General features: G+C 40.2%; 1 protein-coding gene across 4 annotated transcripts; it reads left to right on the top strand.

Annotated features, from left to right (window-relative positions):
• Positions 1-632: 632 nt before the first annotated feature.
• On the top strand, positions 633-12890 carry LOC143282391 (zinc finger MYND domain-containing protein 15-like). 4 transcript variants are annotated; one of them, XM_076588010.1, is made up of 9 exons: positions 633-697; positions 1591-1691; positions 3154-3296; positions 4727-4855; positions 5970-6194; positions 7572-7666; positions 9583-9748; positions 12156-12214; positions 12608-12890. In XM_076588010.1, the coding sequence occupies exons 2-9, from the start codon at positions 1612-1614 to the stop codon at positions 12827-12829; spliced, it is 1119 nt and encodes a 372-aa protein (XP_076444125.1). In that variant the 5' UTR covers positions 633-697; positions 1591-1611; the 3' UTR covers positions 12830-12890. The 4 variants fall into 4 exon arrangements, with proteins under 4 accessions (XP_076444125.1, XP_076444126.1, XP_076444127.1 ...); XM_076588011.1 differs by having other exon boundaries at positions 651-864; XM_076588012.1 differs by having other exon boundaries at positions 651-947.
• Positions 12891-14430: the final 1540 nt, after the last annotated feature.

Raw genomic sequence — 14430 nt, 5'->3', positions numbered from 1 at the left:
ATGCCTTGACAAACTTGAATGCGTAGATCGAGTGACCCACAAAATTGTTTTCCACATGAAGCCTCACGATTTCAAAGCAAAGTTCTCTGTTTGTGGGCTGCAACTCCCACGTTCACTCGTATGTAGAACACGAGTGGGCTTTCCGGCGGGGGGTTGGCGAAGTTAAAGGTTATTGTGACTTCGGCTACTTTTTTTTTGGGGGGGGGAGAGGGGGGGGGCAGGGGGGGAGGGGGGGGGGGGCGGGCTGGGGAGGGAGGGAAGGGGGGAGGGGGATTAAGGCCGGAGCGGTAGGCAATTGCTTCTATGGTGTGCTGTTGTTTGCAACAGATGACTCAGTTGCGGACAGTAATGGCCGGGTATCAGTCATGACTTCACAAAGATTTTGCAATTTGTGTTCGGCAGTCTTCTGAAGTGATCTCTCTCTCTCTCTCTCTCTCTCTCTCTATATATATATATATATATATATATTATCATGTTGTGTGTGTGTGTGTGTGTGTGTGTGTGTGTGTGTAAACACAGAGCGGAGAGATGTCCAGTTATAGGTCGGCACAGTGAGTGTGCCCCGACTGATGGCCGTGAAATACTGGATTTCGGTTGTGGACGAGACTGTTAGAGTTAGTTCCCTTGAACGGGAAGTAGCTGTCACAGTGCAGAAGTCAACAATGTCAGAAGTTACTTGACTTAAACGACGTTTGAGGTCCCCCCCAAGTTCCTGTTCCTAGTTTTGCCGAACACCGCATATTTAGCAAGTTACATACACACAGGCTTGAAATCATTTCAGCGGTGCTCGTGAATCCGTCAAAGCAGATCATTCGAAGCATCTCAGTCATAAACATTGACTGCCGCGTCCGACGTTCGGACGAGGTGCAGGTTTCATTGATAACGTTTCGGTCATTTTCAAGAGCTATCGGTCCAGAGTCTGATGTTCGACGCTCAGATGCATTTCAGTAACAATGCTAACGAGTCTGCTTTGCATGCAAAACATGCACGTGCCAAAAACTATACACACTAAATAGATACAGAAAACTCTAAAAGTGGCTATCCATGCCATGTTTTACAATGGTTATGTGCAATTTCACACACACACTCTCTCTCTCTCTCTCTCTCACACACACACACACGTACACACACACACACACACACGTACACACACACTCTCTTCCACACACACACACATACACACACTGTTTCTCTCTCTCTTTCATAAACACACGCACACACACACACACACACCTCTTAACTGATGAAACGTGATGAAATCATTGTGGCATAAATTTGACGTGCAAAAACTACTACTTGTGTACATTTAAGTGGTGTTTTTTTTTGTTTGTTTTTTTGTTTGTTTTTTGTTTTTATTTTTTTGCTGAACAGAAGCTGTGCAATCCTGAGAAAAGGAAGTCCAAACAGAGAATGATGACTAGTACTGACATCCAGACCTATATAGCCTCAGCATTATCAGTCGGTATCCCTTTACAGGCGGGCATATTTAACTTGTCAGCAAGTATCAAGGGCCCAGTTAATTAGAAACTACTACCATGATGCATGATAATTTAACTCTGTCATGATTTCATATGTACTTGTATGTCACAGGTCTCCAAATACATCTCACAGATGGCAACTGACTCATCAGAATGGCTGCGAGAGTGCAGTGTGTGTTATGCAAGAGGACTGGAAAAGGAGGTGATAAAATGGTAAGATTTTTAATACTGTTTTGCTTTGTTGGACAGTCATTTCTTTTTGTGCCTTTGTCTTTTGTGTGTGTGTGTGATTTGGGTTTGTTTGCTTGTTTAATGGAATGGATGGAGAAGGGAGTATAACGTTATTCTGGGTTTAAAGAAGAAGGAGAAAGAAGAAGGAAAGAGAAGAACAGCAACAACAAAAAGACAGACATACTGAGTGTATGGATGACCTGTGTGGGCTGTGTTCACTGTTGTCAGTCACTTTTTTTCTGACTTGTCCTTCCAGTTCTTTGTTTGCTTGTGTTGTTATTACTATGGAATGGAGGCAGAAAGGAATACCGAAGAAAGTTTCAGTTTCTCAAGGAGGTGTCACTGCGTTCAGACTAATCCATAACTCTACACCACATCTGCTAGGCAGATGCCTGACCAGCAGCATAACCACAGCGTGCTTAGTCAGGCCATGAGTGTATATATATGTTTATGTACCTGTCAGAGTGAATTTCTTCTACAGAATTTTGCCAGAGGACACCCCTTGTGTCGCCATGGGTTCTTCAGTTTGCCAAGTGCTTTGGTATATGGTCTCATTTGACGCTCAGTTTGTTTTCCCAGTCAAACTTGGGAGAAAGGGCGAGACCAGGAGTCAAACCCAGACCCTCGTGGATGCTGTATTGGCAGATTGGAAAGACGTGGAACAAGCTCCCTGATAACCTCCGTCATTCTGATTCCCTTGCATCTTTTAAATCTCGTCTCAAAACTCACCTTTTCCCTCAGCAATAAGTTCAATTGTGGCAGGTCCACTTCCTTTTCGTTAGCTGTGCTTGACTATGTGTGTATACATATGTATGTGTACATAACTACATGCATGTATATGAATGTGTATTGTGTGTGCGTGTGTTTATGTAAGTTTGTGCCTGCCTATGTGTGCGTATGTGTTAGGGTAGCTGTTAGATACACATGTATGTTAAAATGTATGTATGCAGTGTCTGTGTGCGTGTGTGCGTGTGTGTGTGTGTGTGTGTGTGTGTGTGTGTGTGTGTCACATTTTGGTGTGTGTATGTAGCATAGATATAATGTTTTGTGTTAACAAAAGCATTTTTGTAAAGCACCTAGAGCAGATTTCTGGATAGTGTGCTATATAAGTATCCATTATTATTATTATTATTATTATTATTGGAGCATCTAAACCATTCTGATTCTGCCACCTTCCTTCCTGAGAAGTAGTAGATGAAGAAGAAGTAAGCAGAGGAAAAGACAGATGTACCCAGTGTGTGAATAAACCAATATGAGCTGGGTATATAGTTGTCCTGGGTATGAGCAGCAAATGAAGAAGGAAGAACAAGACAGACATACCCAGTGAGTAAATAAACCAATGTGAACTAGATAGTTGTCCTGGTTTTGAACAAGAAGAAGAAGGAAGAAGACAGGGCCACTCAGTGTGCGGATAACCCATATAGGCTGTGTTGGGTGTGGGCAGTGCAGGGTGTGTGGTGATGCTGTACTGCAGTGAGGGCTGTCAGCAGCGGGACTCCCCCTCTCACCAGGCAGTGTGTGCCACTATCAAACAGTATGCAGCCAGAGAGACAGAGCTGTGCCATCTTCCTTTCACGTTTGCCAAGGGTTAGTGTGTGTGTTGTTTTTTGAGTGTTGTCTGTGTGTGTGTGTGTGTGTGTGTGTGTGTGTGTGTGTGTTGTGTATTTTTTTGAGTGTATGTGGTTGTGTCTGTTGGGTTTCAGAGTGATCCAGTTTCTTGTGGCTTTAAAAGAGAATGCATTGGCACACTTTTTTTTTTTTTTTTTTCCAAACTGATATTTTAGAATTTCCTCTGATATGGCCAGGCACTTACCAGTGAGTAAATGTGGTGTGTGTGTGTGTGTGTGTGTGTGTGTGTGTGTGTGTGTGTGTGTGTGTGTGATTAGTTCAGTATTTACCTTCTTCTCATCAATCATAATGAACAGAAAATGCGGGGCAGGTAATTCACCTGACTTGCAAGCCAGTGTTTTACAACATACACTGCACCATCCAGTCAGCCTTTCAAAGCCAGTGCTTTACAACATATCCTTCACCATCTGGTCAGCCTTTCAAAGCCAGTGCTTTACAACATATCCTTCACCATCCAGTCAGCCTTTCAAAGCCAGTGCTTTACAACATACACTGCACCATCCAGTCAGCCTTTCAAAGCCAGTGCTTTACAACATATACTGCACCATCCAGTCAGCCTTTCAAAGCCAGTGCTTTACAACATACACTGCACCATCCAGTCAGCCTTTCAAAGCCAGTGCTTTACAACATATCCTTCACCATGCAGTCAGCCTTCCAAAGCCAGTGCTTTACAACATATCCTTCACCATCCAGTCAGCCTTTCAAAGCCAGTGCTTTACAACATACACTGCACCATCCAGTCAGCCTTTCAAAGCCAGTGTTTTGCAACATATCCTTTACCATCCAATCAGCCTTTCAAAGCCAGTGTTTTACAACATAACCTTCACCATCCAGTCAGGCTTTCAAAGCCAGTGTTTTGCAACATATCCTTCACCATCCAGTCAGCCTTTCAAAGCCAGTGCTTTACAACATATCCTTTACCATCCAGTCAGCCTTTCAAAGCCAGTGTTTTACAACAAAAACTGCACCATCCAGTCAGCCTTTCAAAGCCAGTTCATTACAACATATCCTTCACCATCCAGTCAGCCTTTCAAAGCCAGTGTTTTACAACATACACTGCACCATCCAGTTAGCCTTTCAAAGCCAGTCTTTTGCAACATACCCTTCACCATCCAGTCAGCATTTGAAAGCCAGTTCTTTACAACATATCCTTCACCATCCAGTCAGCCTTTCAAAGCCAGTTCTTTACAACATATCCTTCACCATCCAGTCAGCCTTTCAAAGCCACTGTTTTACAACATACACTGCACCATCCAGTCAGCCTTTCAAAGCCAGTGTTTTACAACATATCCTTCACCATCCAGTCAGCCTTTCAAAGCCAGTGTTTTACAACATACACTGCACCATGTGTGTGTGTGTCTGTGTGTGTGACTACTGTGTGTGTGTAGAAACGACAGACAGAATGTTCCATGAACACAAGGCTGTGGACTTTCTGAAGCGCCATGGTGTGTATGGTCGGGGATTGTGGAGGAGAGAGTCGCCACTGCTGCACAAAACACAGACCCAGAGAAAATGTGGTCAGTGAGTTCTGCTTTGGACATATGAACGAGATCAGATATTGTTAATAAACTGAATGTTGACTGATTTTGTGAAAATCCAGAATCACCTGTCTAGTGTTGATGCTAATGATTCCTGTCTACAGAATGCCTTAGAATGCATGACTTAGTGACAAGCAAGAATCTTTCATTGATTACACTAATTGCTGTCTGAATGGTGCCTGATAATGGATATAGTGATGAGCAAGAAAGATGAATTAAAACCAGTGATTATAGTCAACAGAATGTATGTCCATATTAGCAAGAATGATTGATTAATGCCAATATTATTGTGAACAGAATGTCTGCTACGTCAAGTGATTAGCAAAAGCATTCATCAAAATTGGTGATTGTTGTTCAAGAAATATCTCATAGATACTGACTTAGTGTTTAAAGCCAGAACCATTTATTAATACCAGCTGATTCCTGTTAACAGTTAAGTGAATGTCTAGTTGTGATAGAAGTAAGAACTTTCTGTTTATGCCAGTCCTGTTGGTTTTTGCAGGTTAGTCAAATTTTGTATTGTCTTGAAACTTCTGCATCTCCTTTTTTAAGATTAAAAAAAAAAAAAATTATTATTATTATTATTTTATTTTTTTTTTTTTTTACAGAGTTTTAAACAGTTTTTGCATTCTTTCATTTGAGTACTGAAAACTTGAAGAAGGGGAGGAAAAAACATGTAAAATTAAAGTAAGGCATAGTTAAAGGTTCTATTTCTTCAGTCAAAGCAGAGTGCTCTGCTTCAGTTATTCAGTTTCAGTATCATGAGGTGTCAGAGCATGCAGATTGATCCACACACACACACACACACACACACACACACACACACACACACACACACACAGAGTGTGCTACACCAGATCTGCTGTAAAAAGAAAAAAATTCAAAAAGCAAAAAAAAAATATAAGAAAATAGAAATGAATAAAAGCTTTAATTCAAGAGCATCGTATCAGTTGTTCCTAAATCTTTATGCTTGGGTGGAGAGGAAAATGTTGGATGAAGTCTACAGAAATGGTTTATGAAATTGTCATTCTTAATTCCGATGTTCATTCCATGTGTAGTTGATAAAATCTAACCATATGAGGACATGACCCAGGGTACTTCACCAACAGGGAAGAAGACGACCAATGGATACTGACGGAGGAGAGGTCCCTTCTGACATCATGCCCAGCCACTCCTCCTCCATCACCCTCTGCTCCTTTGTGTGATTGGCAGCAGTACTATGTCTTCAGGGGACTCCCGCTTCACTCTCCAGTGGCTGCTGTTTTGAGCTGTCCTTTGACCCTGTACTTCATCCTGACCACCTGTCTGAGGAATGACGGTCAGTGACTTCAGCATGTGATATTTGTCTCGATTTTTTTTTTTTTTTAACTCTGAATTCTGTATACTTTTGTTTTGGTTTGTTACTTAGGATTGAAGGATGAACTCATTGTATCAATGTATTGCATGTAAATCTGTCCTCAGTATTATTTTAGGGGAAGTCGGTAAATACGTTATATGTCTGGAGTTATGAAATGCTGGTCTTTTTTTTGTTATGCATGTATATGTGTGTGTTTTTTTCTTGTACGTGTCCATTGTGTTAAGAGGAAATGACATCAGAAATGCAAAATTAAAAAGAAAGCGGGGAAGTCTCATTATTCCTTTACACGCTTTATTTAACTGTATGAAAGATGATAGCTGGCACAAGTGGCAATGGTTTGGAATTGTGTCCCTTTGCATGACCAAGAGTGACAATGCTTGTTGTTGTTGTTTTTTAACTATCCTACTGCTACTGGGTATGTTGGTATGCACATCTGTAAATGCTGAAGCACATGCACAAAATGTAACCATGGTCTTTCCACTCTCCTCTCTCTCTGTCTCTCCGTCTCTCTCTCTCTCCCCCTCCCCTGGTCACTTGTGCACAGTTGACTGAGAACCTCCCTCACCCTCTGCCCCCCATTCTGGTCTTGTGTTGTGTGTCTTTGTTTTTCTTTTGTTATTTTTTTCCCCTGTGTATTTTACTAACACCATGCTTATGCCTGTGTGTGCATGTGTGTGTGTGTGTATGTGTGTGTGTGTGTGTGTGTGTGTGTTTTCTTATGTATTTCTGTTAACACCATGCTTTAATTTTTATTTGGTATTGTGTAGTGTAGACCCTGCTCAGGCTGGGGACTGGATGTAAAAAGGCACACTGGTGCTTATCTATTGAAATAAAGAATTTTGTTTTGTTTTGTCTTCTCTGTCTCTCTCTCACTCTCTCTCTCTCTCTCAGTGTTTGTTCTCACACATGTAGGCACATACATGCACACAAGTTCACAATCACTACAGTTACAGGTTTTTGCACTGTAATGGGAAGTCATTTACAGCTTAGTCTTTTGTTAAGGACTATGACTCAAACTAGGAGGCAAGATTACACTGGCTCTTAGCGCTGCAGTTGGCCTTTGGGAGCCATCCCAACGCTGACTGTCCTAAAACCCCTCTTGGCTGAGAGAGTGGTGATGTAATTTGGGCACGACACTACTCTATAATCGAATTCTAGTCCAGATCGTTTGGGACAGTAGTTGCCTCCTGTGCTGTATTGATGGTCATAGTTGGACATGATTGCTTATCATACCATGTGGGCCATGTGTGTGTGTTGACAGACCCTTAGTTGTTCTGATGGTCATAATGAGACATGACTGACTGTCATACCAAGTGGGCGATGTGTGTGTATTGACAGACCCCGAGTTGTTCCAGAGACTGGTGTCGGGACAGACATTCGTCATCCACATCCTGGGTGTGGAGAAGGAAGTGGAGATGAAGGAAGCTTTTTTGGTGAGACAGTTTGTGATCTGTCCATGCTGTTATCATACCCTGTGAAACATACTGCTGGTATCACAGCAACATATAACGCCCCCTAAGAAATGCACCCCAAAGGCTTGCAATATATTCCAGACACAATTGTCACAAGAGCTGCTGGTGGTTTGTTGAGGGTAGATCTGAACAGAGTGATGTCTGCTTTTTTTGTTAAGATAGTGTTTGACTGAACTGCAGGATTTATCACCTTTCATCTTGAAAGTAACCAGGTCAGTGAGCTGTATTCTTAGCTTAGTGCTTTTTATAACCATATGGAATGTGTGTGCTTGTGCAAACATGCCTACCATTCCAGAAGAGCCAATTCTTTTCATGGAAAAATGAAATAAATTGATGACTGTTCCATTTGTTATGTCTGCGAATTACATAATTATGTAACGTTGAAAAACTATCAAATGTATATGTTTACTTACTGTTGTTCTAGTGGTTTTGCATGTGTGTGAACAGGACACATCTGTGTGCTAGAAATTCTTGAAGATGTCATTTTGTTCTTTATTTTATTTATTTATTTTACTGTTGTTCAAGTGGTTTTATCTGTGTGTGAACAGGCACACATGTGTGTTCTTGAAAATTCTTGAAAATATCATTTTGTTCTTGATTTATACATCACCTGTTCCTGTTGGTATGACTAGGGATTTTGGATGCATGCATATATTTGTGTGGTGTGTAGTTGTCCTCACAGTTTTACTTATTTCCCCTTTAAGTGATATAAGATGAAAAGGAAACTAAAAGGGTAGGAGGTGGGGAAGGGTGCTTAAGGAATAGATCAGTTCAGCTGCACATATGTAGCATGTGTGTGTGTGTGTGTGTGTGTGTGTGTGTGTGTGTGTGTGTGTGAGAGAGAGAGAGAGCATTAAAAAATATCAAAATAAAAGTAGAAAGGTGTTGAATGGAATAAAGATGATACAAAAAAAGAAAAAAAAAAACAACAAACTTACACCAAACAGCTATCAGATGTCCTATTAGACTGTGCAACAAACTACCAGCAACTTGAGTTAACATCTTTAAAGTACAATTTTTTAAGGTCTTCAGCCTTTTGGGGTTTTTTTGTTGTTGTTATTTTTTTCCTTTCATTTTCGAAAAAAAGATATTTTTTTTCATTTTTAATAACTCGTAGGCAACTGGCATAAGTATACACATATGAAAAGAAAAAGGGGACTAAATAGACAAAACACACACACAAAAAACAACAAAAAACAAAAGCAATTAGAATGAAAAGTACATAATGACATACAAATAAGTATTTTGATGAGAACTACTGTGAATAAATCAATAATTCATTTGAATAAGCCATTAAACATAAGAGAGACAGTATCCATTCCACCCAAAATGTATCATTATATGTTAGCATTATACACTACTTACTTGTTACACTTTGGGTAAGTTGTATTTCAGTTCTGCACATGTCAAACGATGAATTTCTATACTTGCATTGCGTTCAGTTGAATTAGTCTTTGTCACAACACATTTCTCTGTGTGAAAAATTGGGGCTGCTGTCCTGGGGAGAGCACATTGCTACTGCACAGTTCCAGTCTTTTTCTTTTTTCTCTTTTTTTTTTTTTTACTGCCTGGAAGTGTGTTTGTTTAAGTGGAGTTTTCTACAAATTTTGCCAGGGCCCCTCTTATTGATGTTTGTTCTTTTATGTGGGCTTATTGCAATGCTACACATGGGACCTTGGTTTATTATCTCATCTGAATGACTAGCATCCAGACCACCAGTCAAGATCTAGTTGAAGGGGAGAAATACTGACAAATATGGGATTTGATCCTGTTTGGTCAGATTCTCTTGCTTTCTAGTCTGATGCCTTACCACTAAGGCCATCACTCCCCTTGTGTATAAAGAATGAGTTTAGATCTTGGGTGGCGCGTTTCTTCAGGAATGTGCCCGTCTCCTGCCTGGCTGCAGGTTCCACCTGGTGATGATCGGAAAGCACCTGTCCAAGATGGTGCATGGCTACTGCTGGGAGAAAGACAACCTCCGTCTGTCTGTGCACCGCGCTTTGTACCATGACCTGCAGCTGCCAGCCCCTCAGATAGCAGTTGGTGAGAATGGAACAGTGGTTGAGAATAACTTTATTGTCATGAAACCTTAAGGTCTGTAAGAGAGCTGTCTCAGATAACAGTTGGTGAGAAAGGAATAGAACTGAGAAACACTTTATGGTGCTGAAACCTTAAGGTCTGTAAGACAGCTGTCTCAGATAACAGTTGGTGAGAAAGGAATAGAACTGAGAAACACTTTATGGTGCTGAAACCTTAAGGTCTGTAAGACAGCTGCCTCAGATAGAACTGAGAAACACTTTATGGTGCTGAAACCTTAAGGTCTGTAAGACAGCTGCCTCAGATAGAACTGAGAAACACTTTATGGTGCTGAAACCTTAAGGTCTGTAAGACACCTGCTTCAGATAGAACTGAGAAACACTTTATGGTGCTGAAACCTTAAGGTCTGTAAGACAGCTGCCTCAGATAGAACTGAGAAACACTTTATGGTGCTGAAACCTTAAGGTCTGTAAGACAGCTGCCTCAGATAGAACTGAGAAACACTTTATGGTGCTGAAACCTTAAGGTCTGTTTGACAGCTGCCTCAGATAGAACTGAGAAACACTTTATGGTGCTGAAACCTTAAGGTCTGTAAGACACCTGCTTCAGATAGAACTGAGAAACACTTTATGGTGCTGAAACCTTAAGGTCTGTAAGACAGCTGCCTCAGATAGAACTGAGAAACACTTTATGGTGCTGAAACCTTAAGGTCTGTAAGACAGCTGCCTCAGATAGAAATGAGAAACAGTTTATGGTGCTGAAACCTTAAGGTCTGTAAGACAGCTGCCTCAGATAGAACTGAGAAACACTTTATGGTGCTGAAACCTTAAGGTCTATAAGACAGCTGCCTCAGATAACAGTTGGTGAGAAAGGAATAGAACTGAGAAACACTTTATGGTGCTGAAACCTTAAGGTCTGTAAGGCAGCTGCCAGCCCCTCAGATAGCAGTTGGTAAGAATGAAATAGATCTGAGAAAATTGTAATGTCATGAAATTGTGATTCATGAGAGATGAGGCATTCACAGACACAGACACACACACACACACACACACACACACACACACACACACACACACACACACACACACACACACACACACACACACACACACACACACATACAAATGCACACACACAAAATAAGATATGAGATTAATAGTAATTGTCATGTGTTGGTGAATGTAGTTTTTGTAGGAGAGTGAGGTGGGTGTGTGATGGGAAGGTGTGTGTCAAATTGGCATTCAGTCTTTGAGGGTGCTGTTTTCTGGTAAACTGTCTTGACTGAAGGTAGGAAAACCATCATTTAAGCAAGATAAAATTTTGTTTTCTCCTCTTCTTCTTCTAAGAGTGATTTCCGTAGTCTTGTCTTCATAGTCTTGACAGATATATGCAAGTCACTGTGATATGACAATATTTTTCTTGCAAGGCTGGCTTTCAGGATTAAATAAAACTTGAAATGTGTGTGTGCATGCATTTGTGTATGAAGGACCCAGATTCTGTTTAGGAGGTAGGGGAATGTGGTAGATGAACACACACTTACACACAAACAATATATATATATATATATATATATATATATATATATATATATATATATATATATATATATATATATAAAGAAAACAAACACATCAATCTGTCAGATATTCCAAATTTTCGGAACGATCACGTTCCTTCCTCAAGGGATATGTTATTTACATGTTACCAGGGTCACTCTTACACAGCTATTATGACGCAAGCACGCCATGACGTACATGTTGTGATGCAATTTCACTATGCCAGGTTTCGCCCAGAGCCTAAAGAATTGTGGTTTTCTATTTTCTTCTACTGTCAGAAAATAAGTTCGTTAAAACCTAACTTACTGAATAACTCAACAGTAGAGAAATAAAACAATAAATAATAACAATGATAAGAAAAATGAAATAAAAATCAATGATAAACAAAGAAAATAGATATCTATCCATCTATCTATATATCTCTATCTATATATCTATATCTATCTGTATCTATATCTACCGATCTGAATATATATATCTGTATCTCTCTCTCTCTCTCTCTCTCTCTCTCTCTCTTATATGTGTGTGTGTGTGTGTGTGTGTGTACACACATAATTATATATCTATCTGTCTATCTGATTGGGATGATGGATGGAGGTGGTTGTCAAAGTAATTTTGTTTTTTTTTGACACATCACAGTGTAAACAATGGACATGGAATTATTTCCCTTGTAGTGCATGACCTTTTCTTCTGTTTACATAATGTTAGATGTATATGTGTATCATGTATACTGTGTGGGAATTGAAAACTGTTGCTGCTGAGAATGTGAAAAGCAATGTCATAGCTATGATATGCATATGGTAATGTTTGACCAATACTGAGCAACTTTCTATGTTGAATTTGACATTTGTTTTCAGGTTTCAATGCTGGGTTACCTGCTTATCCTACTTGGCCACCCACATTAACCAAACTGATGGTCAGTCTGTCTTTCTGTCTTTCTCTGTCACCTCTTTGTCCATCTCCATGTCTCTCTTTCTCTCACATTCATGGGCCTGCACACAGACATACAGACACACAGGCACACACACACACACACACACACGGACAGACACAGAATACACAGCCATTCACACACACAGGCGCGTTCACGCACGCGCGCACACACACACATGTTCACATTCACACAAATACACAATCACACACATACACACACACAACCCCTCACACAGTGACTCATATGCACTCACACACACACACACACACACAACACACACACACACACAAACACATACACCACACACTCACGCACACACACACACACACACACACACACACAGTATACAGTGTATCCTGGCATCTGTGTTTCCAGGAGCAGCGAACTCCAGCCTATTTCACCGACCAGAGTGAGTACAGCTGTGGCTGTGTGTCCATGGCCATCAGCAGTCTGGGGATCCCTGGTGTCTCACCTGTCATCGTCAACCCTTTCAGGAGCCCCTTGCGCATCGTCACAAGAGAGCAGGACATGCCGTGGTTCCCCAATGCTTTTCTCTACAGGCTCCTGTATGAATCAAGGGGGGATTTGATTGATTGATTGTGTGTGCATGTGTGTATGTGTGTACAGGTGTGTGTGTGTTTCAATAAATGGTTGTGCAAGCTAAGAGACATTTTTTTAAAAACTTCATGTGTGTTTGTATGAGGTTTGATTCTTTGTATGCACATTATTTCAGTTCTTCATTGCTGATTATTTAAGTGATTCATGATACATGACATATATTTCAATTTCTTCTAGTTAATTGTGCAAATCATGTGCAAAACCGAGAAAAAACATTTATTCTCAATCTGTAATGTGAATCATTTAGTTTGTCAAAAGTCAGCTTAATATGTTGATTCACTCTCTCTCTCTCTCCTTTAATGTTAAAAATGGATTGCAATGATTATTTTGATTATGATTACCGTTTATTATGTAAAGGCCTAATAGACAGATAAGTAAATTTTTTTTTTTTTTAAGACAGAAAATTGAAGGTCAGAACTGCAATGATCAGGTTGACAGGGCTTGCAGGAAAAGGTGTACTTCATGAACAAAAGCATGGTCCCTTATCGGTAGAAGATGTCCTCTAATTGGATGAACATCTTGGTACAGATGCAGGGAATTTTACCAAAAAATTGCAAAGTTTCACTATGTAATTGAATCGATACAAACAATAGGAAACCATTAGTAACTAGATTTTGTATAGTAATATATAATTAGACTAAATGCATACTAATATATCATGAGACTGTGACAGCATCATGCATTAACGCTTAGGACAAACCTAACCCTTTCATCACTTAATTCAGTCTAGCAGTCATGTAATACTTGAATACCAGAGCTTAAAAGTGTACTCTCTATGGCTCTCTCTCTCTCTCTCACATACACTCTCTCTCTCTTTCTGTCTCTCTCACACACACAAATGAACAAACACACACAGATTCACATGCATCTGTGTAATTATTACCTAACACCCATCCCTGGCGCATCTATGAACAAACGCACACAGATTCACATACATCTGTGTAATTATTACCTAACACCCATCCCTGGCGCAACTCTTTAATTCACCACTTTGTTTTTTCCCCCATTTAATATTATGACTTGAAGTGGAATAATGTCAAATTCACGACATATGTGTGAAGAAGGGGCATGGGGGAGAAAATGCAACAAAAAATAAAGTTGGATGGGATGGGTGGATGTCAGGGTAAAAGCTGGTTCACAGGCAGACACGTGCACAAGTCTGTTATCATCAGACAGAATTAAGAACACACATGACATTAGATTTCCACAAAGATGCTGATCAGAAAACTCCTTTTTTCCTTTCTTTTTAAAGAAAATATTTCCCATGACATATGAATACACACACCAGGAAGAAGATGATAACTTTTTCAACTCATATGGAGGGGAGGGGGGGGGGGGGGGGGAGGCAGTCCCACTTGGCTTCACATGGAAGCACAATAAAAAAAAAAAATAATAAAAAAAAAGCAAAAATTATGCAAAGGTAGACGATTATTCTCTCACTTTTACAACAAACAGGTCAAAGGAGATCCAAGGCCATATGTTGGATGTATTTTTTATTGTGTACTATTTATGATTGTGTGTGTGCGTGCACATGTGCTTGTGTGTGTTGTGGGGGTGTGTGTGTGGGGGATGAATCATTT

This window comes from Babylonia areolata, chromosome 5 (genome assembly GCF_041734735.1).
Source record: "Babylonia areolata isolate BAREFJ2019XMU chromosome 5, ASM4173473v1, whole genome shotgun sequence".
NCBI lineage: Eukaryota > Metazoa > Mollusca > Gastropoda > Neogastropoda > Buccinidae > Babylonia > Babylonia areolata.
The sequence above is the reverse complement of the archived record's forward strand: the minus strand, read 5'-3'. Positions and strand labels throughout refer to the sequence as shown.

Bases quoted from the DNA above. Each gene is read 5' to 3' on its own strand.
- LOC143282391 (XM_076588010.1), top strand. From the start codon at position 1,612: ATGGCAACTGACTCATCAGAATGGCTGCGAGAGTGCAGTGTGTGTTAT. The intron at 4,856-5,969 runs GTCAGTGAGTTC...GACATGACCCAG, and splicing joins ACAGACCCAGAGAAAATGTG to GGTACTTCACCAACAGGGAA. The intron at 9,749-12,155 runs GTGAGAATGGAA...ATTTGTTTTCAG, and splicing joins AGCCCCTCAGATAGCAGTTG to GTTTCAATGCTGGGTTACCT.